Source organism: Brachycentrus maculatus, unplaced genomic scaffold, assembly GCF_059751285.1.
Source record: "Brachycentrus maculatus isolate JH-2025_06_01 unplaced genomic scaffold, ASM5975128v1 h1tg000004l, whole genome shotgun sequence".
NCBI classification, from domain to species: domain Eukaryota; kingdom Metazoa; phylum Arthropoda; class Insecta; order Trichoptera; family Brachycentridae; genus Brachycentrus; species Brachycentrus maculatus.
In genome coordinates this window covers 2,170,636-2,197,846 of record NW_028280759.1, presented here as the reverse complement: position 1 = coordinate 2,197,846, position 27,211 = coordinate 2,170,636, and the positions used below count along the sequence as shown (strand labels likewise).

At 30.9% G+C, this 27,211-nt stretch overlaps 1 protein-coding gene across 6 annotated transcripts in view; it reads right to left on the bottom strand.

Moving 5' to 3' along the window:
• The window catches only part of LOC148313922 (protein grainyhead-like), a 416,627-nt gene that overhangs the window by 12,334 nt on the left and 377,082 nt on the right, over positions 1-27,211 (bottom strand). For all 6 annotated transcript variants that reach the window (XM_088276669.1, XM_088276879.1, XM_088276756.1 and 3 more), the window contains one exon: positions 10,336-10,447. In XM_088276669.1, the coding sequence (XP_088132795.1) occupies positions 10,336-10,447 (112 nt within the window). The remainder of the gene's footprint in view (positions 1-10,335; positions 10,448-27,211) is intronic.

Genomic DNA, 27,211 nt, shown 5'->3' with positions numbered 1-27,211 from the left:
CATTAATTGATTTGGCAGTCACTTTTTTTATACACATCTATTTTCAATTAAAACTTTTCTCGGTCCATATCACTATTTCCTAAAATCTATTGTAACACGTGTTTAGAGTCATTCAATATCATTATCAAACTCCGTTTGTTAAAAAAATAAGAAACAGCTTCTACCCCAATTTTCAACGTCCCAAGGGTATAATTTTAAAATTTATACTAAGCTTCACATACAGTGTTTGAAATGATATCGAATGCTTTGAAATATGTTTCACAATACATAATAAGAAATACTGATACTAACCAAGGTTTTTAATCCTTAATTGCACTGGATTACCGATAGCAATTTTTTTTAAATGAAATAATATGCATGTGTTGAGATTGATAATTTTGCAACACAAAAAAAATCACTGCGAGTGCAAAAAGAAAACTTTTTTGTAGGAATTATCGATATATTTTAGGAGTTAGTTTAAGTGTCCTTTTAGTGAATTATTTTTAAATTGAGTAAGTACTAAGTTGACATATTTACGTACAAAAAATGGATAATAATGAGCTTTGTCAGAAGCCGATAGTCAAAGGAGTATAAGTACCTAAATTCATGGTAATTATTCATTTTATAAAAATATTCAGCCGGTAAGATTAGAGGTCTTGCGTCACACTGAATGGCGTTGATCACTTAAATTCAATATTGGATATTGTATTCAATAAGTTAAGCGTGGGAGGTGTCACGTTCATAACGTTATTATTTATTTCAACCGCACCGGGTTTTGTACTGTTAAATTACTGGCTATAGGCTTTGGATATTGTTAAATCACGAGTGACAATCACTCATTGTGTTAGAGTACGGCCTAAGCGCCCTCGGAAGCAGTTTTATAGGGCATTAAGGCATTACTTTGATTTACGGCGAACGTATAAACTGGGAATTATCTAAATTATCTACAGAGTCCGCACAGTACGCAGCCTTTGCGGTTGAAGAAAAATCGCTACATTCACCAAATACCTACTACTTATTTTTAATGATAGCAATGTATAAATTATTACCAATGTAAGTATGGGGACACGTTTTGCACAAATCGATTTAATTTTTTTTACTATCAGATTTGTTTTGTCCTTCGCAATTCAGATAGGTACAGATAATACCATTAAGTTTTATGGACAAAATTTTTATGATTTTGTTATTATTAGTGTTTTTTTTGTATAAAATAATATAACTGCTCTATTGAGGTTTCATGTTTAGATAAATTTATTTCATGTGCCTCCTGAATTTCGTGTTATTTGATATTACTAATTAATCAATTTATGTATAAAAACATATTGCCTCTGTCTATATATCTGTATCTGTTTAATATAATTATACAAATGATGATAAATATTTACTTGATTTAATTTCCGAAAAATAAATATACTGATTTATCTACAACATTTGGTCTCCAAAACGTTGTTAAAAATCTGGGTTTATCCACTTGGGAGTTATTTTTTAATATTTTGACATCTCAAAATAGATGAAGAAGAATATAGAAGTCTGGGTATTTATAGGGCTTACGATCCGTCCTAAGCTGGTTAGCGACAGCATCTTTAATTTTAAAAAATCGTTTTTAAAAAAAAAATGTTTTCTCGGAATTTTACAAGAAAAATGGTTAATATTGCAATGAAATGCGTGATTCACGGACGACATTCCTTTTGAAAATAGCTCAGAAGAGTAAATTATTCAATAATGAAGAATGTAGCTTTGATAGCGTTAAGATAGAAGTATTGTAAATTTATAAGTGTAATACACTTCGCAACATTGATGGATAGCATTAGCTGGGATAATATAATAGTATCGCGGTACAGGGCATCAGCTTGATCGAATATAAACTAAGTAATCCTATATAATTTATTAAGCATTAAACTGCTGCGAGGAATCCATAGAACCGGAGGCATTTTCAAGAGGAAACTGCTTAGCATTCAGAGCAAAGTTTAATCGTTTGGATGTTTAAGTTGCGAGTAAGGTGTGTTTATTCAGACTTTTATACATAAAATAAAACCGTTTCGGTAGAGCTTTCTATATATTACGATTAGTGTATCCGTTACCGTGGCTGCTTATATGATTTGAACGGCCATCTTAGCGTCATTTAGAAAATGCATTTTGTATCTGCATACCAACCTTGCTATTACAGTTATTAATATATAATTGCATAATCATTTCATTTTACTTAGAGGACTCTGTGTCCAGCAGGAAATTGTATGTATTTTATTTACTAAATTGATAGTTAATTATCCAACAGTTAAGACCGTTTGAGGTATTTTCTGCAGATTTGTTGAAATTATATATCTGGATAATTTAACTGCATTTGATGGCACCTTTAAGGTAGTATCTTACAAAAATGGCGCTATATAAATTATCCAAATTTATTAATATAATTATACGTCACGAATTAAGTATCTAAAAAATGCATATCAAAAAGAGTTTTTGCCAAAAGCAAGACATATCACAAATATCTTCATCTTTTAACCATTCTCCTTACCAGTTGGTGCATAGGGTACTGTATTGCATCGACGCAGTGTAATATTGATCCTTAATTATACGGAAGCAGAGAGATTAGACCTGCGCTTCAATCATCAATGATATAACATTTTTTGCATTTTATTTTATTTTTATTATTACTTATAAACCGTATATACAAAATACAATACCATATGATAAAAACAATAGTAACAAAAAATTGTAATTAAATTATTTATTGAATTTACATTATTTAGAAATAAAAATAGTTGTATGAATGCGTGGATTGGTTTGATGAGAAAGACGGGAGATAAATTAAATTTAAGGAAAAAAACCTTAATGAAAATGTCAGTTATTCCAACGCCCATTTTGTTCATTCACCTCTGCATGTATGAAACGCTTTTGATAATTACTCAGTGGAATATTTTATAATTTATTAAAATACCAACCTAGGTATAATCATTGAACACTGACGCCTTGAATTTGAAGTTTCATTACCAAATAAAGTTGTTATTGATCTTATCGACTAAACTTATCCGTATGTCATTGAGCAAAGCCAAATTCAAAATCACCACGAAAATTGACATACCAAGAAAATTTTATTTTGTTATTAAAAGATGTATTTCGAGGATGTTAAATGACTTTCATACAAACTTTTGCAATTGAAATCACCATTGATATTGACAAAAAAAATTAAGAATAAAAACGGAATTTAGATTTCTTTTTTCTTTAATTTAAAAGGAAGAAATAATGCATTCTAATCAAAAAATGAATTGCGTATTTTTTTTTTTACTTTGTTTTTATTTAGATAGATAAGAATATATGCATATTTTTATTACTTTACGACAATCGACGAATACTATTCATTGAACTAAGTGAGTTTTTTAAAGCATCAGGGAAATATACTGTTCCTCTTAATGTTCGTGATCAAAAAGTTCGTTTATAGACAAAAAAATACGTATTACATAAAAAAAATGTATTGTCGGTTTTGCGCCACGTTAATTTATTTTATGTCTATACTAATAAAACGATTACACATTAACGGGTTACAGGCTAATTTATTTTCAATGACAACCTACAATTTAATTGTTCTAAATAAAATAGACCGTTATCTCAATAAGATCTTTCGATTACTATTACTCGCATGACTTATCGCACACTACACTACACTAGAACTGGCAAAGAACAAGTTCAGTGGAGGTAATGTTAGTGTGAAATGGTGCTATTCATAATAATCTTAGATGTTTCTTAAATTTTCATGGCGGTTCATGCAGCTCTATAGCCTGAAGATAAATCGATTAAAATATTTTTGATCACAGACTTACCGATTGATAGAGGATAAAAAAATATGATTTGTGACTAATTATAAGAAACAAGTAGCTATTCAAAAGCAAATAAACTAAATAAAAAAAAGAGTTTCGTAATTATATTATTACTGTACAATTGGTTTATTGCTACAAAAAAATAAGTAATAATAAGTAACATAACAATATTTTGAAAAACATGTGTGTTTAATGTTAAATTACTACCCAAAAGGGCTTAAATAAATATTCATATAAATGAAGCCAAATTCGGAAAATGTTGGAGGCTCTTTGTTTCCCAGGTGGATATAACATAAAAATAAAAGATGTTTTTTTAAAATATAACCTTGGACGGGTATGTACTTGAGCGAAGGGTTGATCACCTCGCCTTCATGTAATCTCTCGTATAATCTTTCGTATAATCTTTCGTTAATACGATACAGTGCTCTATGCACTTTTGGGTGCAGATAGTTGTAAGAAAAAGAAAGAAAATAAATAAATATTTTAGAATATCTTGAAATACTTCACTGGAATTTTTTTTTAGTTTACCGTAAAATATTAAAATGAAACGAAAATGTGTATTAAAATTAAATAAAAACGAAAACATATCATACTTGTATAATGAAGATTTATTTAGTTTACTAGTTAATTTGTATTTGACGTGCAATATTAAATGTTTGAATACCAAAGTGGTCGTCATACAATATTGTAGCATATAATATGTACTCACTTTTAAGGGAGTTTAGTAATAAGTGAATTGCCAGTCCACTTTGATAGTTAATCTGCGGTAGGGCGTTCAACTTACTGAGTGATATCACTTTTAATCATTTCGATTTTGTTAAATTACAGCTTCCAAGTTTTATCCATAAATCACAATAAGGACAGATTGGTTTAGCCCCAGGGCGCGTGTTTAACTACAGTCCGCCTTAACGACACGTCATAACAAATAATAATTTCTACACTTTTGTTGCCGATTTGCGGTTGTAAAAAAATTATATCGAACAAACTTACCGTCCAGTAAATCTTGAGCGATAGTTGACGCTAAACACATTGTGCAGATTTGCTGCTCGTTTGTGACTGAGCCATTACAAGCGGGGCTCAATTGTGGGCGGGGTAGGTCCTGATTTATAGGACCCGCCCTCGGGCCGTAAAGTCAATTTGCTACAAAAGTACCGTTATCGGAGTTATGCAAACTCCAAATCAAACATTTCTAATGATATTTAAATATCAAAAGTGATCGATTGTCGGGCTACTGGCGTAAATATTGCATAAAAGAGAGCAAGGTGAAATTATAAAATAAAGTATTTGCATTATGTAGTAAGAGTAATTGCGCCATTTTTTTGTTTGTTTTCCATTCCGTTAATTAAATTGATCGACTAATTTAATAATAAATTTAATTACTTACTTGCTCGCCTTGTCGGTTTGAATTTTTCCTAATCGTGCACATGTCAATCTGTCCTCAATATTGATCAGATATTGATCTACAAACGTTTTTGAAATTACTTTATGCAAATTATAAATATTGTCTCAAATCGAATTATGAATTTATTTACTTCGTACCATATGTAGAAATATGTGAACAGGTAAGAAAGATAACATAAAGTATGAATTATTTCAATTAATGGTTGCTGTGTAAATACAAATGTACCTACTCGTTATTTATGTAAGTTTTTGTTTTGTATTTTTAATAATTACAACGTTTGGTTAATTTTAAACCATGCTACACAAAGCAATGCTATAGAATCATATTATAAACGTTACCGTACAATTTGTGAGATATGTTTTGCTCGTATAATTATTTGAAAAAGCATATACTACAATGTATGATTATAATGTAAGATCAAAGCTGTTAATAAAAAATAAATTAAGTTACATTTTACAACGGCTGCCATTCTGTTTTATCCTGAGTATGGGAATAAGGTGCTTACGTCAGCGTTTGATATTTAAACCCGCTTGAAATTTAAGCCTAACAATTTTCAGTCGAGTGAACAGAAGCGTTGGATCACAGTGAAAGGGAAGAAGCAAATATATAAAAAGGTAAACAAACTAATACAGAAATTTACAAACACAAATCGCTTAAAGAGCAATGTCATTAAAGTAAAAATTATCTGATATTTTTATAAGAAATAAATGAAATACATAAATATGCAAGGATCAAAATAAATAATCGTATTATTTCATTCTTATATTTATTTAATATAACCCTGGACTGGTACCATAAACGCACAACTAATTATTACCTTGCCTTTATGTAATTAACATTCAAAACAACAATACTTCAATACGATGCAGTGCCCTTTGCACATTTTGGTGCACATGAAATAAGACCAGTGAATGATCACACTAAAAAATATTTGTAATAATTGCAAGTGTGTGAATAATGCTATGGTAGTGACGTGTAGTATTATTTACAGGATGTTCTAGAGATTGTCCTGACGAAGAGACGGGTTCATCACGAAACTGGTTAAATAAAACCTCGGTGAGTGGTTATATACTTAGATTAGTAACATTTTTATACAATCATCGTAATGTACATACGTTATGAAGAAAAAAGTACTGGGATGCAGTATTAACGATAATTTTATTTCACCGTGAAAAACTGCGCTTCGCTGCCAACTTTACTTTCATTTCAATTACACTTAACCTCGAGTGTGTGAAGACATTGTCATTCAGTGCAACATGATATCCTACCATTGTCCGATGTTGGTGTTCGGTTACGTGTTGGCTTTTCATGAAACGCGTGGAACACGATGAGAACGAAACATTCCCAAGTACTGGGAAACTCCGACGGTCGAGCAGGACAGAAACCCGATTTTGAAGATTTATAGCCGTAATTAAAGATTTAGCTTTATGTTTGTGTTATTTCTGATACAGGACACATAATAAATACGAAGCTAGATTTTTAAGTACTAAAATGGTGAAATAGAAATAAAATAAATCACTCCCGATGACTGATTCATCAGAATATTTATGCTCTTATATGCCAAAAAAAAGTTAAGTAAAAAATAACAAAACCTGATACTTTTAAGTATATAAATCATTCATTTAAAAAAACATATAATTTAAAATATGCGAAATTAAAATTTTTGAACGATAATAATTGTGTGTTTCTAAAACTCAAATCTGCTTAAAACAAGAAAATCACTGGTACAAAATCATGTACAAAAATTATTAAATATATATATAAAATTAAATCAAAAGGTAATCTCAAACAGTTTTCAATTTGTGAATCGATAAAATAATTGATTCCGAAAGCTGACATATGGAACTTGTAGCGGAAATGATATATGTCATTTTTTTCTTTTGGTGCAATCGTTATAATTTATTACGATAAAAAGTTACGTAAATTATAATTGACTAATTATTTATTCAGTGAACGCGGAAGACGAAAATGCTTAAGACAAATACAAGAAAACTGTAAAACCACATTTTACAGTATATATTTTAGACTTTATTAAATACGATGAGGGAGAGATTAAATATTATATATTATATATTTAATCTCTTATATAACACAGTATGTTCTGTCTTGACTGTTACTAAACACTGTTTCTACTAAGGGATGAAAAGAAAATATGAAATATTAATAGAGTTGATATGAATATATACATATTAGTTATTTCAAGAACGACGAGGCATTAATTTTATTTTATATGAATGGAATATTGTCGTCTAAGCAATCACAAAGCTACCGACTAGCTAGTTTAAGTGATTACTTTATACACTGTGTAAAGTTCACCATTTTGCACAGATCGAACATGTTGTCATATTTTATGAATTTAAAATTGTATTTATGCAGTCATACATTCGTATTTTAGTAAGAACCGACAAATGAACTTCAATATGACCATCTGCATTTTCATATATTACCTAATATATATTTTGATATATCGCCCTTTAGTTGTTAAAGTCCAGGATTTGGTAAAATCAAATAAAAAGTTATTTGTTTATATTATTTAGAGGGGAGTAATTATATGGAAATTTTGTCTTACTCGTAGAGATATATATTAAAATAGTTATTTTCATTATATTAAAGGCAAAATATTTTAAATATTGTATAAAAAACATTGTGTACCATGGAAAATTGCGTTTAAAAAAGCACCGAAGCAAGTTATGTAGAAGCTATCGATAAGATATTCGAGGAATTAGCATATTAATCGATTTTATAACTCGGCTTCCTGTGTTTATGGCAGTTAACAGAGTGCTGGTTATTTATACTGCGCAGCCTTTTCTTCTGTTATCTTAAATTACATCTCTGGAGTAGCATTAGTGGAAGTTCCACGTTATATTTGGTGCCAATTTAACTACTACTCGTTGCTGAAAGTTGCGCGAATCTGTGATATAATAATGGTGAATTCAATTCCAGAATAAATTAACTCTTAAGATCTTAATTAAGGGTTAAAGTGCCTGATTAGTCCGCGGAATAAATATTCCTTGTGAGATAAGGCGTTGACGTGATTTTTTTCAGTTTGATTTAGAAGTTTGTTAACTTTACTGAATACCAATTAATACATTTAATTAAATATTTAATGTAATTTTTGATAATAGTGCAAAAGAAAAATGATATTTTTTTATGTCACAATAAAAAATTACTACAAAAGATTTCTTAAAACCCTTATCCACACCCCAATGGTGCATAGGGCACTGCTTCATATAAAAGCAGTGTTATCTTGATCATTTACATATAAAGGAAAGGTGATCAGCAGATTGATTTCCTCAAGTTGATAAATTTTTTTTAAACATATAATGTTAATAAAATATATACATATACTCGCGTTACATTTTTTAAACATAATGTGTTTTTAATACAGGAAATATCATTGGTATCTTTTATTTGTTAAGTTTAACTTTATAAACATTCAACTTTTTTATTGTTACTTTGCTCACGCAAATGGAGTATAGAGAACTATTGTATATAACGATGATCAGTCCTTCATGTACAAAATCACTCCAACGAATTATTAGTATTCTTACTATTGTATAGTGACTATCCACATTCTTAAATATGTATGTATATATTGTGAGAAAAAAATATTATACCATTTTAAAAGATCACGTTTTTGCGGTATAGAAAATTAACGATAAAAAGGGAGATACAAGGTAATGTTAACGCAACGGTGGCATTTTGAATATTGACCTTTGCTTCAAACTTCTGGCTAATTGGATGGAAGTCCATAACATTAAACTCCAACAGCGATTAATCGGTATCTCTGCTACTGGTCTACCGAACATCATTAGTCTGAGAATAAACGATATGACTGCTAATGACAGGTGCTACTCTAGCCTTAATGAACCTTTTCGAATTAATGCTGAGATGATATGTCAAGTTCTAAAGTATCGATTGCCTTATTAATCATCATTTGGACATAATTAAAAAACTAAGAAAAACAAACTAATAAATAAAAATGGTCGGTATCGTTACCAGGATAACATGAAACGCGAGAGTATCTGTGTAAACGTTCCTTGGAAAAAAAAAGTAAATGAATCAATTATCGCGGTCACATTTAATCGAAGAAGCCGACATTTTGTTTCGTACTTTGATTAAAGTCCCTTGACATTTCTAAAGTGATATGGCTTCGAGACAAGCGATTGTCTCAGGATATAATGTTACCATTACCAAGTTTTCTTAACTGATTGAGATATTTTTTATGAAGTCATAAAAGACATACATTTACACTTAATGATTCGAATTTGTAAATATCGCTGATTTCAATCTTGTGTTTGATTAAAACTAGCTATAGTAACATTTCGATACGACAAGAATTTATACTCTACGTACATATACAAGTATACACTTTTATTTTGTATGTTCAATGCATATCTTCGGTTAATTCTCTTGAGATTCCAGACTTATAAGAGAGGTATTAATATGTTATTTATTTTAATTGATTTGTTGAGTTTTCTATGTAAATGTTTAACGCCTTTTTCATGTACGAGGCATCATCGATTGGGGTCATACTAAGTTATTGTAATTAAATACCGCGATCATTCTAGGATAGAGTAAATAGAATTTATGTATAATGTACATGTAATGAATGTTGATATCCGCTTAGTAGGTGATAAAACTATTTCAATTCCTATGACTAATTTGATACGATTTTAATAGAGATTATGACCGTTGTCACAAATGATTTTTTTTGTACTAGCTGTACCTAATCACATGTTGCCGTGACTTTTCTGTGAAACAAAAGAAAAAAAGGAAAAGAAAAATATATATTGGAAATATATTTTATTTCGCAATGCGTGTGGGTATACAATAATTTAGGAGGTATCAAGAAGTACGCAGTCTGCCATTAGCAATATTTGTCATTGGATACCTTGCCAAAAAGGTTAACAGATGGCGCTGCCATTTCAGTAAAAACCGTTAAAGAAAAATAACTGTTTTCATCACTGGCAGGAAAATATTTTGATCAAACTAATATTTGAATGATGTTGGTCACTCATAAAATAAAGTAAAATGTATCTACATTAAGTAAATCAGAAACATTTCTGCGTTATATTTGAAATATCAATTTGGATAATATGTTATTTATCATAATCTAAATGAAATATTAAAACTTACCAGCATCTAATATTCTTTGTTTGACGGAGTGCTGTCTTCCATGCCAGAATTGCCAGGCTTTGATTTCATCTTCAGGTGATTTTTCTTCTCTGAACATCAGCATGACTACACTCTGTGGACAAAATACAACTCAATTAAAAACATTTTAATGACATAAAAAAGATATTCACTGCTTTAATATTAACGATATATAAAAAAAAATCACTTCCATATTGTCAAAGTAAGCGCGTTCGACTACCGCGCTAGAGGTCCCGGGTTTAATTCTCAGGGGGGTCAAAATAAATACAAGTGTCCTTCACTCTCATGCTTATTAATTATATTATTTTTTGACATCTCATCAAAGATGAAGAAGAATATGGAAGTCTGGGCATTTACGGGGCTTACGACCGTCATAGGCTGGTTTGAGTGATCACTTTACACACGTGTAACATTCACCAATTCTACCCATTATTGACAACCACACTACTCAAATTCTTAAAAGTTCTATATATATGAACCAATTTAGAAACCTTGTTTATGAATCACTAAAGCTTCACTAGAGACATCTATTGGTGAGATGTAAAGAAGCTTTTTATTAAGCAGAAACTCTTATATTAGCATGTGAGATCCGAATCCCGGATTATAATCACACACATGAGAAACGACAGAAAATACCATTTTCATTTTTATTATTAACCTTATAATTTGACCAGATAATTTATTTACAACATTTTGAGTGTGTCCAAATACTTGTTCACAAAATCTGGATTATCTCCAATTACAGGAGTTATTTTCATATTATTTTTTGACATCTCATCAAAGATGAAGAAGAATATGGAAGTCTGGGCATTTACGGCCCTTTTTTCTTATTAATTATCACCCTAGGCTGGTATAAGAATCACAAGATTGGTCATCTTGCCTTTATGTAGTTAACGATCACAATAACACTAAGTCGTTACGATGTAGTGCCCTATGCATTATTGGGTACGAATAAGGGTTAGAAGGAGAATAATATTTTTTATTAGATATAAGTACAATGTATACAAACTATCTATGAAACATATATTTGAGTCCTATTAAACTACAAAAACGAGTGAAATAGCGAAAATGTAACCATTTTTTATTTTAAAACTCGTATCACTAAGTTAATACCACTAATTCTAAAAATACATCGTGGCACAGTTTTTTTGCTATTGATTTTCTATTAAATGATTCAGATTATTTTATTCGATTTTTGAAAATGATGTGGAATGCATCGAAAAGCGTATCACAATAGATTTTAAATAGTTGAAATTTGATTGAAAATGAATAAATACAACCACACAGTGCCGAATCAAATAATAAAAAATGTTTCTTGAATGTTTTCCGCAGATACTTTTACGGAGTGTGTGGAAGTTTTTGGTGAGAGTACTTTAATGTTTTTTGATTAAAATAAACCCTGATGATGACAAGCTTCTTGTTGAAACCGGTAGGTTAAATTGTATTAATAAAAAAAGTGGTGAAAACAAAGTTAATTCATTTTATAAAGTTAATAAAAAATGTAATCTCTTATTTAGGTACTTTTTTTAGGTGGCACTCAGTGTATAGGTAGCACCTTGTCTTAAGACGCCTCGAACTAAACCCTCAGTTTATTTATGAATCTCTCGTCCATTAAGTTTAAACTGGTGGTTTAAGGGTTAAGCTTGGATTTAGTATTTACTCGGGAAAAGCAGGCCTAATTGCCCGATTCATTAAGGTGGCATGTCTCTCCCTAACGGCCTTCCCACACGCCAAGATGGCGGCTGCTGCCCTCAGGGCGGTGCCACGAAGGTGCCACCAAGGTGCCACCAAGGTTCCGTCATGGCACGCATGGAGCCAGATGATGACGGCCCTCTTAAGGTCAAAGAACATTTAAGTTGGCGCAAATCGCGCGAAATTATTTTTGCATTAAGTCGCAAAAGGTAATGATATGAACGATTTTAGAAAACAGTCCCCACTCTTTTTTCGTCTTGTTATTTAAATGAGATATGATTTAAAAGATAGTAAATCAAGGTATTGTTCACGTTTTCTTTCATCAATAAACCATATTCTCCATTTGTCAAACACCTATCCGCACCCGATGGTGCACAGGGCACTGCATCTCATAAACATAAAATCTGCTAACGCATGAAGGAAAGGTGATTAACCCTCGGCTTCGTGTACCAGTCCAGGATAATATTTAATAAATATCAAAGTGAAAATCCCTTATATTTATTTGACCTCTCCTGGGAATTGAACCCGTACGGTAGCCGAGAGTACTGACCATATTATACTACGGAAGGGGATGTAAACCGTATAAAAATAATAATAATATTATTTATCAGACACTGGATTACTCACCCTACGGATGAGATGTCAATTTAAAAGTGTCTCAATTTGATATGAAACATCTTTCATAAATGTATTGAAAACCTTACCCGTTTGCGAAAAGATTTAAGACCGTGGCATATATACAGGTTTAAAAAATTAATGCAATATGGTTGTTAAATAATGGGTAGAATAGTGAACGTTAAACAAATGTATAAAGTGATCGCTTAAGCCAGCCAAATGCCAGGTTGTAAGCCCTGGAATGCTCAGACTTCCATATTTTTTCTTATAAAAGCGAAGAACGATACATGTTTAATATCAAGTTGACACTCCTTTAAAAACCATGTATGGTTATACCTAATCATAAATATTCTTACCAAAACTTTTTTGTTTTTTGTTTAATCTCTGAATGTTTTTTAATAGTTTTATCACATAATTGTGGAATTGTTTAATTGGCTTTTTTTTTAACGTAACTATTTTTTGTCAATGTAATGTAATGCTTATTATTGTTAATGTAACTATTGTTTTATATCATTTTTTTAATATGTAAGCTGTACAATTCCCGAATAAATAAAATAAAAAATACCAAAATACATAGAGTAAGTTTTGTATTTTGATTATGTATAAATAAAATAAATTTGAAAGGAATGGACAAAATTCTAACCTTAATAAATCAACAGCTTTTTCTTTGGCTCTTGCTGGAATTCAAAATTTATGATTGTGATTTTTTACTCTGGACATGAAGAATTCTACTACATTATACAAAGTTGTAATGAATGGGCGGAAATATTGTGTATTCTGTGTACGTATGTACATAAACCTACAATAATTAACATTGCAAGTAAACTATAACTTCGATAGGTACCCACAAATTGTATTTTTAACGTAAAATATACGTGTCAGTAAAATACATTAAACAAAACACTCTACTTATTTGAAAGGCTCAGCTGTTGCTTTGCTTAAACATTTGGTAAAACATTTCATTAATGATTTGTTGGACATTTTTTTCGATTGGTTTTCCGCTTAAATTTGGCCTCGGTGAAATTACAAATTGGACCGAAATACAATTCGTGGGTAATGATGGGACTTAGCCTTTTCATTTCACGAAATTTAATGGTCACGTAATAAATAAAGAGTTCACGTACATCGGTCCACCTGTTTCCGTCAATTAAGATTTTCCAAAAAAGGCATCAGATTATATTATCGAAGGAGACACCTGTAATTGCACTATCGGACAATGTATGCTCGTACTAATCTAACATCTAGACTGACATCTCATTATATTTGAGCACCTAGTACCATCTGGATGCGCTACAGGTTACTAATTAATTAGCTCAGATGTTACGCTCCACAAAAGATGAGCAACTGTAGCGATACAATGTTGTGAATAAAACTAAAGGATATGTAACATTTTAAAACGTTAAAAAAACACATTTTCCCGATTTGGGCACATAGTAGGTACATATTTTTAAAGGCGTCTTAACTTCATATGAAACATATATCATTCTTCCATTTATTTATGAAAGAAGATGGAAATCTTAGTATCCCAGGGCTGACGACCTGGCATTTGGCTGGCTTAAGCGATCACTTACACTTGTGTAACGTTCACCATTCTGCCGTTATTGAATATCCATATTGCATTACTTCTTGACACCTGTATATATGTAATGGTCTTAGATCCTTCAGCATACCGGTAACGTTTTCAGTACATTTGTGAAGTTAAAGGATTTGTGAAGTATTAGCTTTTTCATTTTAAACATAATTGACATCTCATCATTAGGGTGAATAATACAGTGTCCGATATAATAAATAATATTAAAATTTTAATACAAATTGATCTTGTAATAGGGTTTGATTCTAGAATTGAACACGTATCTTTCGTCATAGTTTTGCTTTTATAATATAATGAACGACTACGATGAACCTTAGTTATTTTAAAAGACTACATGTTGAAGATAAGTGCAAAAACAATCGTTAATTATTTATTGAAATAATCTAAAATTTTAATCAAACGTATATCCAATAATAAATCAATTGTTCCAAGATTTTCCTTATTAATATTCCAACTTAAAAGGTGCGTAAGATAATGTCGCGATAGTATATTTCTTCATAACTGATAAAAATTTATGAATAATATTAATAATTTTATTTTAGAACTTGATGTCATTAACTTGACTGCGGTATAATTACTAAGATAATTCTTGAGAAAATTATTCTAAGATGGAATTAATTTATAATTATTTATCAGTAGAAAGAGAAATCGTTGAGTTGGACATATTGTATTATTCGTCATGTTTAATAAAGAAAGTAGGAATAAGGGGTACTATCTCAATATTTATGGATCACTTAGTTTATAATTTAATATTCTCAATATTTCATATATTGATATAATCCCATAAACATATAACATTTACAACATTTTGAGTGTGTCCAAATACTTGTTCACTAAATCTGGATTATCTCCAATTACAGGAGTTATTTTCATATTATTTTTTGACATCTCATCAAAGATGAAGAAGAATATGGAATATTCTTTACATCTCACCAATAGATGTCTCCAGTGAAGTTCTAGTGATTCAAGAACAAGGTTTCTAAATTGGTTCATATATAAAGAACTTCCAAGAATTTGAGTAGTGTGGTTGTCAATAATGGGTAGAATTGGTGAATGTTACACGTGTGTTAAGTGATCACTTAAACCAGCCGATGACGGTCGCCAGCCCCGTAAATGCCCAGACTTCCATATTCTTCTTCATCTTTGATGAGATGTCAAAAAATAATAACATATAACATTATTATACTGTACATAACATTCCATCACAGTTCAGATTAACTCTGTTATGATCGCCTTACGTAAGAATACACATAGTTTCAGAGATGATTGTATCACGTCTTAATAAATAATTTTAATTAATATTTTATTGATTCCTCTCGAGAATAATGAACTCAGTTTCCTCATAGGATGCACGGAATGGTATTTATATACACATTAATCTACCTGTTTCGATGGACAAGAGATAATGGTGTTTTGAGTGAGCATGGGTAAAAGGTTGAAAATACAATTTTAACCATTGTAACGATTATTATTTTGGCGCTTAGTTGTAACTTATTCCTATTTATTTAATGCTGGATTGAGAAATATTGACAATCGCTACCGCATTATGTTTTTTTATCTTATGTGTTGAGATGGTTTGGACACGTGGAACGCATGAGTGAGGAAAGAACGGATGAGGCGAATGTAGTTGGAAAAAAACGCAGAGGAAGACCGAGGAAAACCTGGCACAATCAGGTATGTCCAACACTTGAAAGCGGCCGGGTCAGGAGTCGTAATAATCGTCGGGTATGTATGAGGAGATGCATGAATATAGAAGAGGCGAAGAATGTTTGCAAAGACAGAGTGGTGTGGCGTTCGATTCTCTCTGCCTACCCCTGCGGGGAAGCGGCGTGATGGTTAGTTAGTTAGTTAGTTATATTAATAAGATCAATCAATATTGATAGAATTATAATGTAATATTATTGTAAATTTGCATAAGTTAAAATGAAATAACAAAAGCTCCATAGATACTAATAATAAAAACCTTTTAAGGCCTTATTATTCATTATTGAAGCTTTCATACAAACAGATTACGCAGTTTACGAGTACGTCACTTGTGATCAAATTAAACGCGACCAATTACCCTGATATTTTATGTTTTACTATCCAAGTACCCACGAGTTTGTCCTAGACTAATAAGGCTTCATTACACGGGTAAAATAGACGCTCTTAGATCGTGTCACTTTGCTTATCAAAGAAAAGATGACATTTTTCTAGATAGGTTATAAATTACATGGTAACGCACTCAGTTATTAAAGGTCTTATCACATTTACCGAGGAGGTTCGATAGACGAGAATTAGTTTTAAGAGAAAGCTTTAATGTTGAAACTGCGTCCCACGCACGAACCGTGTTTACTTGTACACCAAACTTATTTGATCGTTTAATTTGTCATCGATCAAAATTTTTGACACGTTTGTCAATAGATTTTAACATACACGCACACAAACACACTCTAGTGTTATTTTAATTAGAATATTTCGTCATACTCGGGCGAGAAAATATTTTATCATAATAATATAAGAGTATGTATGATACACGAAATTAACGCCTACAACTTAATTAAATAGTAACCTTACATCTACAATTTTAATAAAGATCAAGGCAAGATTAGGGTTAAATAATTTAATACGTTTAGATATTACACAATTTTTCTCTTTGTATTTTCACAGATTCAAAAACAGATAAAAATTACAATAATTTTCCATTATTTATCATTAAATAAGGCAGCAAATATAATTAAGTTTGTGAATGAAATAATGATTTTTTTTCATTGAAATAGCAATAACAAACATTTTTGCGTGGGGTCAGATAAACATCATTTTTCCAAAAGGTCATGAAATAGCTACAAGAAATTAACGCGATGCATAAACGTAAATTATTAAATATTACCAAGAGAATACAGAACTCCGTTAACGTTAATTATTTCCCCGACGACATTCAAGTTACATATCTTTAAGCATCATTTCACGTCTTTATTTTCGTTCGCACAATATCTTGAACTGTAAAATTGATATTTTATTGAAATGAGTGCGCGTGAACTGCGCTACCGTAAGAACTTCAAAGAACATATCTCTGACGACAAAGTCGTACAAAAAAGTGCGATGCTGTTTCCTTTAGAAAAACTGAGATTTAAGATGTGGAAGACCAGTTTTTATTTGTTAGTATTCCATATATTTTTTGTTATATATATTGTAAATATACTAAGAAAAAAAGGTTGAAGTGATGATAACAAATTTACTAACGGCACTAAACAGTTAATAACTGACTAGGTGTAGACTAGAATTTACGTTGATTATTGCTTGGACTACAAGATGCATTTTTTTCTTTATCCCATATGTAGATACTATCACTAACCTCTCTAATTAACACTCCAAATGCCTTAAAATCTAACAAGGATTCTTCCATTATCGAGGAATGTTGCAGAAAGAAGAGGAAAATCATGAGAAACTAGCAGTTACAGGAATTAATGAATTAATGATTTAAAAAAAGAGAAACGTACAATATGTAATTACCACATAAAGGACTTAACTGGGTTCTCTTTTCCTTTAACTTAAATCGGGAGGAACAGAGGAGAATAAGATTCACTGAGTTTCATCCCAGATAATCACAAAACTCAGCATTTAGAGAGAAGAAGACAATTCATCTATAATTTAAATTACTAAACTAAAATCAACATAATCAATAAGATTATTAACCATTTTTACTGATTGATCTAGAAAATATTAAATAAACTTTTAATTATTTAAAAAATAAATTACCTTTTTTTTTTTAAATTTTCCAGCACATGATTGGGTACTAATTTAAAACGATTGAAATGGATTTTAAAACCTTCACATATCACATATCAGTAAAGGTAAAAAGTTAAAATTACTAAGTAAATGCTTTAGACGTTTAAAGACAACATTAATTCCAGAAATAATTTTCCTGAGGTGCGAGCGATGTAAAAATATTACGAAATGACATCTCCAATAAGAAAAGACATTTGTAAAAGTAAAGCCTTCCTTCGAGTAATTAAAATCCAAAGTTTACTGCGTTATTTCACCGAATGGAAAATTTAATTTCCAGAATGCAATATTGGATATTAGTTATTAATAAATAAAATTAAAATGGAGACTGGACGTCCAATATTATAATATTATTATTATGGTTTCAGAAAACGTAATGATTGCATAAAAAGTATCAGGAAAAAAATCATACCTTTAAATGAACATTTGCAACCGAAGCCGAACAAATGCAACCGAATTCGCTGTATTTTAATGAAATTTTCAACGGTAATGATTAGAAATTAGAATAACTCAATTATTTATGTACTTTCTTTATGATTTACCCTTTTCTTTACCCCCAAGAAACATTCGTCTAATACATGACATTTGTTAAACTATTTTTGATTCTGATTTTTTAATAAAACGTTTTAGTTTTAAATTTATGTCAAAATAGACCTATGATAGATTTTTTAATGTATTTCGATATGTTTCAAAATTGATCGTTAATTACTTTTGTCAATATTTTATTCCTTCTTTTTTCTTTAAAATGCAACGTACCAAGTCTCTAAATTAAAGGGTTTTCTGCTATGTTGAAAAAATACATCGAGTACTGTCGTTTACGAACGTTCCTTCGGAAAGGTTGGATATTGGCCATACTTGAGTTGATATATTGTTGGGCGTCTCCTTTGCAAATCAGGAAGAGAATTCTTAACACCAAGACGTGTAATTATTGCCTCTAGAGCTTTAGATTAGCTTAACCCCATCTTGAATGTAATTCATCGTGAATATTCAATGTAATAATAGAGTTTAATCGCGCGATGGACCGTAATCGGCGGCTGGGATGGCTGTCGGCGATTGGAATTAATGTGGAAGATTTTATCAATTCTATGTGAGCACTTATTCCTAGCATCGGCGGCAGGTTGGATAAGGAATAAACAGGGAGAATTTAAATCATATATTATAACGCAGTTATGACGCTGAATTCTGGAAATACGAGATTGTGGATCTCTTTTACAGTTGCAGTGAGAGTCATTATTACTTAGTTGTATTACTTGCTCCTCAATGAGCAATGTACAATATGAGATGTACATATACATACTTATAACCCAAGGCTGCATTTTAATTTATCAGAGTGATTTAGTGAAAATCAATATAAAATGATCAAATAAAGATAAATTCATTCAGAATCCTTTCACACTTCTAGAATAATCCTGGATTATCAGACCTCACAAACAAAGGAAAGAGTTTCTGCTTAATAAAAGCTTTCCTCATCTCACCATACATGTCTTTAGTGAACTCTCGCATACTGTGTTTTCAATTTGATCAATATATAAAGATGTTTCAAGAATTTGAGTATTGTGGTTGTCAATCATGGTTAGAATTGGTGAATGTTACACGTGTGTAAAATGATCAATTAAAACCAACCTATGACAGTCGTAAGCCCCGTAAATGCCTTGACTTCCATATTCTTCTCCATCAATGTTGTGATGTTAAAAATTGCAATAAAACTCATAATTGGAGATGATACAGATTTGTGAACACAATCGAAATGTTTTTAGATATTTTCTCGATAATTTTTAACGTAATAATTTTCATTTTTAAGCTACAACTTTTATCAAAATAGTGTGATAACTATGTTTCTACATCATATGAAAAAAATATATACATACGTATGTAGTGAATGCTTGGTAAAATTATTTTCTGCAAGAACATTAATATTTTTTTGTATGCAGACAATAATTGTTAATATACAACATGTAATAAAACTCTTTTTTCCAACGCATCAAACTTGATAAGCATCTACATAATAATTAAAAAATACCACCCGTAAAATTAATAATATCTAAGTCGGTAAATCACGCAGTAAATTTTATAAAATACCAAATAAGGCCTTGGGTGAAATGTCACTAGGCTAAAAAATACAATTATGTAAATGTTTCCTAGATAGGTTGGCAGCCATGCTAGATTGACCGATACCAAACAAATGTATATGTAATTAAATCCAATTATGCATCTTTGAATAGAGCATCGCTCTATGGTGGTCCATATTAAAATTTTAATCGAGCTAATAGCAGTTTTTATGGTAATTTTTCCATTGTACAGATCGATGGTGAGATAATTCTTACAATGGATATATCTCAGAATCCTATGAATCAGTACATCTCGGTAGATAGCATCTCTTTACTCTTAATGCGCTCCTAATCGCGATCTGATCTCAAAGGCTTCAGGATGTATAATATATATAATAAACAATATGTCCGCGTACTAAAGAATGCACAAGGAGTATATCTGACGCCACTCTACATACAATCTCTGTTCTCCATACAAACGTAATTTTGTAATAGCAACAAAATAATAATGTTTTATTACTTTTAATTAATTACTTAAAGGAAAAGAAATATATGTTATAATAATATAAATAAAAGAAATAATTTAAGATAATCGCGCGCTAAAAAAAACTAAATAAAGGCTTATTCACTAAAATTAATTTAAATATTAGGTAATAGAGAATAGTGACATTTAGTATCGTACGATAGTTCAGATAGAGTTACCCTTCGATTATGTAAATTTTAACATTTTATCTTTTGATAAAAAAGGATTAACGAAATTCCTAAATTTATTTATAATTTAACCTACTGAAACATGTTAGCAAAAATGGAATCGTCGATCTCTCGATATCATGAGTTTGGTCGGATTTTCGAAAATAATCAGAAAAATCTATACAGTAATTTTTTCCATGTATTAACATCTAAAATAATTATTTGAAATATTGATAACCTTTTGATTGCAATAATTACGTTAACAATTTTTCGTTATTGTTGGCTTACAAAAGATTTATGTTCACTACGATTTTCCTACTTATTTTACTAGCCAGGGTCTATGCAGATATGCAGAGACAGCTCTCGGGATAATTTACGGAGTACATGACACAGCTACATAATACCTTCCTGCCAGTCAAAAGGTTAAAATGGAAGTCAAAAAATATATTTTTAAATTTTATCTGAAAGTCAAATTGATGTTGAATTGATTTTTTAGGTAATGCTAGTTTTGGTATGGCTGGGTAAGTACATACACAGCATTACACCTATTAACAGAAGTTACTGACAACAATGGCCATCTCCGAGTTATCACAATATAATAATTAGGATGATATCATGATACTATTATGTACAATGTAATGAGGAACTTTATTTCCCTCTATTGCGTGAATGTAATTAGCTTCAATTGTTCGGAAGAAAGAAGTAGAAACTAGTTTTTAAAAAGATAAAACGGCCATCTTTTCCATTGTGTAGCTGATATGTTATTAAAGCAACCAAACCCTCGAAATAAATGTAATCTTAATAATAAATAACACACAGTAATTGTGTAAATAATGAAAATCACACCTTCCATGAAAACTGGGTAAAGTTCAAGGTTTCATTATTAAATAGTAAAAGTACTTTCTTACGTTATGTTAACACAAGCAATACTTAATATTTTTCATGGCAGACTATGTGCTTCTTGACAACTGATAAAATATTGTATACCCAAAAGCACTATGAAATTAAACACATAAGAAAGGTGTGCACTCTCTCATCATTCTTTTCCATTTAACCAGACTGAGCAACGCTTGATAGGGTACAGGTAGTATTTTATAAAATATATATTTTATCTTTGTCTAATGATTTCAAAATAAACCAATATTCATTATAAGTAAGTACCACTTATAGATATTATTTTTTGACATCTCATCAAAGATGAAGAAGAATATGGAAGTCTGGGCATTTACGGGGCTGACGACCGTCATAGGCTGGTTTAAGTGATCACTTTACACACGTGTAACATTCACCAATTCTACCCATTATTGACAACCACACTACTCAAATTCTTGGAAGTTCTATATATATGAACCAATTTAGAAACCTTGTTCTTGAATCACTAGAACTTCACTAGAGACATCTATTGGTGAGATGTAAAGAAGCTTTTTATTAAGCAGAAACTGTTATATTAGTATGTGAGATCATATAAGAGTTTCTGTCAAGAGTGGTTGTCAATAATGGGTAGAATTGGTGAATGTTACACGTGTGTAAAGTGATCACTTAAACCAGCCTATGACGGTCGTCAGCCCCGTAAATGCCCAGACTTCCATATTCTTCTTCATCTTTGATGAGATGTGAAAAAATAATATGAAAATAACTCCTGCAATTGGAGATAATCCAGATTTTGTGAACAAGTATTTGGACACACTCAAAATGTTGTAAACCACTTATAGAGTTTTATTTCATTACACACGACTAGTTTCGAAAACTACAGTTGTTTTCATAGTAAAACACGAGAACGATGTATGTAACAAAACTCAATAATAAGTGGTATTATACAAGTGCTTTTAATAATCAACATGTCATTCCAGAAAGTTAATGCCTAATCCATAAATAATATAAGTAGATACAGACTGGGAGCAGGAAACTTCTATGAAGATTTGAGCACATTTCAATTGTGAATTATTTCATCAACCTATGGCAGAATGTTGGCAATCAGGATAACAGGAATTGTCCGGTTTATGGTAGTTTCCTGCATAAATAATTTCCCATGCCTCGAGGTGGGCCGGCACAATAGGACGAGGAAAATCAATTCCCGCATCTAATTGAATGTAACGCACGTACAACGCGTCCTGGGTTCATATCCCAGATGGGCTATCTGCATTTTTTATTATGGAAACACTTTGCACCGAGTGTATCGCCGGTATCGCTTCAGCCAGTCAGTCCGTAGCTGTTTCGTTGGATATTGAATTCTTAGCAGTTCTATAAGCAATTTTGCATACTAATGGTGGATCTAAACGTGGAAAAACTAGTATTGTTATTTATTTGATAATGCTGTAAATTACGTTCGGAATTTCTATACAGAAAAACCAGACATAATAAATGGAAATTCCCATTATACAATTGAATAACATTTTAACGCAAGTTTTGAGAAGTGAATCATATAGAGATTTTATCATAATTTAAGATTTACCATAATGTTCCTGTTTTTACATATTTTAGTATCGTGTCCAATAAAATAATACTTCGATTTGTATTGATATCTCAACAGAGGCAATTTATGAGATGAGAAAATGGAAGCCTAGGCGTACGATCTATCGTTGGCTAGTACTAAGTGATCACTTTATACATTGCGTAAAAATTACCATTATATACATATTATTGAAAAAATTTCGATCAGAGGTAAAATGGTGAACTTTAAACTATTTATAAAGTGTACAATTAAATCCTCTAGTCAATGATAGATTGTAGGTCACGTAAATGATTTGAATATTTTCAAATCCCCTTTTCAATAAAAAAATCTTGAAATAATCTTTTTTATTATCCTAAGTAAAAAAACGTAATTAACCATCAAGCTGCTCTCTGCGAGGGTAGACGGAGAAAAACGAACGCCATACCAATGTATCGTTGCAAAGAAACTTCACCCCTTCCATATTAATGCATATTCTCATACATACTCGAAGATTATTCCGACTTTTTAAGTTTTTGAAATAATTGATCATGCCAAGTTTTCTTCGGTTTTCTTTATATTATATTATCAACCATACTCGCCTCATTTTACTATTCTTTCTTCATTTGTTTGATTTACATACCCAAACCATCACAACACACAAATTTTATCAATAATGCTTCTATCCAATATTTGAATGTAAAGATTTGAACATATTCAAAATATTATGAAATATTACCATATCCAAAAATAGATAATAAAGATTTGTAATACAACATTTTGAGTGTGTCCAAATACTTGTTCACAAAATCTATATTATCTCCAATTACAGGAGTTATTTTCATATTATTTTTTTGACATCTCATCAAAGATGAAGAAGAATATGGAAGTCTGGGCATTTACGGGGCTGACGACCGTCATAGGCATCTCACCAATAGATACCTCTAGTGAAGTTCTAGTGATTCAAGAACAAGGTTTGTAAATTGGTTCATATATATAGAACTTCCAAGAATTTGAGTAGTGTGGTTGTCAATAATGGGTAGAATTGGTGAATGTTACACGTGTGTAAAGTGATCACTTAAACCAGCCTATGACGGTCGTCAGCCCCGTAAATGCCCAGACTTCCATATTCTTCTTCATCTTTGATGAGATGTCAAAAAAAATAAAAATAATAATAATAATATGAGATTTGTAATGTTTTGGTATTTGTGATGAAGTTTGCGATAAGGGAATTGTATGTAGATATTAACATACCCTGGTGGGGCGTTCGATTAATTATTTGAAAAATAATTAATGAGCATTACCATATTGAATGCATGGTTATAAAATACCTCATTACAATTCTGTGTGCGTCCTGCGGACGTTAGGCATTCCCAAAGCCTCATGCCTCTGTCCAATAATGGACTTATAAAGAGTATTCCTGATTGGCCACAGAATGGTCTGGGCGACCAATCATCGCTAAGAGAGCTGTCACGTCCGGGCAGGAAGCGTGCTTGGACTAGCGATGGGTATAAAACAATAGGAAAGAGGTTTTTACTCAGCAGTACTACGCAGGCACGCTCCGCGTGCGTATCCAGAAATGGGAGAATACTTGCAAGCACTTATACATCGAAATAAGGGAAGCCAGAAACAAATTTAAAAAATACATATTTGACATTCAACTTGGTTGAAGAAGAATATGCAAGTTTGGATATTTACAGGGCTTTTGACCTATCATCGCTTTACTAAAATTCACCATTCTACCCATGATTGACAAGCACACAACTCAATTTTTTGGAACTCCTATATATGTCATTATTCCCATTACACTTGGTACGTGTGAGTTCACCATCTATGGTTAGATTGGGAAAGCTTTTATTTTGTTTTATGCTAGATTCTAACCGGTTAATTTTACATACTGCGAAACGACTGAGAATATGATTTTTAAGTTTTTGTAGCTTATAATTTGACATCTTTTAATTATTTTTATATTTTTTTATTTTTAACTGTTAATAAGATCGTCTGTGGTTCTCGAAACTCAAAACAGGTCTCATGTTTTTTTTTATTACACTTAAAGGTATTTTTTGTTTACAAAAACAGCTCTTTAAAATGAGAGCATATCTACGCATAATCATAAGTATGTACTGGACTGATGGACAACTAAAGACAGCGATATGTGAACAACTTACTTAAAAAATGTGAATATTTTCTAACGGTACGTAAAATAAGCTTTCTGCTAAGCATGTTTGATTTACGTGAGTGACAGGTCTCATAGAAAGTTGAAATCAGATGCAAGTTCATTAAGAAGGTGTTATTTATGAAGGCATTAGCGCTACGAATTAATTTGTTGTCATACCTTTGGCATACATACCGCCTAACAAAACTGATGGTCATCCATTTTTTGCAGAATTTAAAAAAAACTTAACCCACACTTTTTTGTAATATAAATATTTATAAAGCCCCACATAGGCTTAGCCTATGCATGGATAAATAATATGATATAATGTACACTGTAGTATGAAGCTAACTACGATATTTTTAAATAACAATATTAACATATACCATACTTTGTTGTTTTATTGTTTTAAATCGATTTCTTGTTCATGTAGAAATAAAAAAAGGTGTTAATGTAACATTTTGATCGATTCTTTTGGTAGCCAAATAATTCTTAGGACTTGTATGTAAAAGTAAAAAATGTAGCACTTTTATTCTGTCTTTCAAATATTTTTTCACTTTCACTGTGCTTTTTTAAAACGTATATGAAAGATGCGAGGTTGTTAATAAAAACTGACTAAAATCGATAATCGAAAATGACAATCAGGAAATGAATGAACTGAATAAATACTGGTTTTATTTTCATATTAGTTTCCTTTCAACATGCTTCTTACCTTATGTTTTTTTGTATGCCTATTTACTTTACATTTGATTGCTTTATATTTTACATTTTGCCAAGTGTTTTCTTATTTGTTTTTCAGTCTTGTTAGCCTTAATCCCATATCTCAAATGAGTAATGGAAATTACTCTTCGGGAATATTATATATGTGACATACGCATGTAATATGATTGAAACAAATATATATTACTTACAATTTTATATTTTAAAATAGCACCCTTGTTTGGTACATGCAGATAATGCCTGGTCAAGTCGTACGGTATTTAACGATAAAATAAATATTTTCTCGACCCAGTTCAGTACCATTACTATGGATATCAAATATAATATTATGGGAATTGAACCAGGAACCTCTTGAATGTCAGTCAAATTATTAATTAATGAAATTAATGCTCATTTTAAAATAATGAATGCTAGTGTTGTATTGATTTAAATTTGTAGATGGGAATCCAAAGTGTCACTAATTACTGTGACACCGAATACCATGGTAGGTAGATTTGAGACATTTCTATCCAACGATCAGATTAGTCATTACAGCCGCTAACTCGAACAATACGCATAATTGACAACAGAATTAATTATTCCCGAAAATGATCTCATTTAAAGCCAGCTGAACGAATTTCGTCGTTAATTAGCCTCTAGATCGCCCAATGGATAAGACATTTATTTTAGGTATCATGTAAAATCTTCAACATGAAATTATAAGCGACGTCTTGGAGCTTTCATATGCGAAAGGAAACGTCAGATTTATCGTACTTGAAATACACCCTGTCCCGCAATTCGACGACATTCGTGCGTAAATAAATAAAAGTAATTAAAAAAAGCACTCATCACGCCAGCTGCTCAAAATTAATTGAAAATGAAAAGATAATATTGGATTAGCATTAAATTCATTAGTACCTATAATGTTTTAATTTACAATAAACCGATATATTTTTTAAGAAATATTACAATTAAAACACGTTTTTCGAAAGAACTCCCCATAAAATTTATAAAATACTAACTTTACTTGGTCAGGCGTTGCAGAAGCTCAGTCTGGTTGGAAAAAGGAAAGAAAAGCCGAAAATTGTATAATACTTACATAAAACGAATACTTGCAATTTTATTTATTTAGATTTTTATTTAGAAAGACACGCGTGTGTTCAAGTGCAACGTTG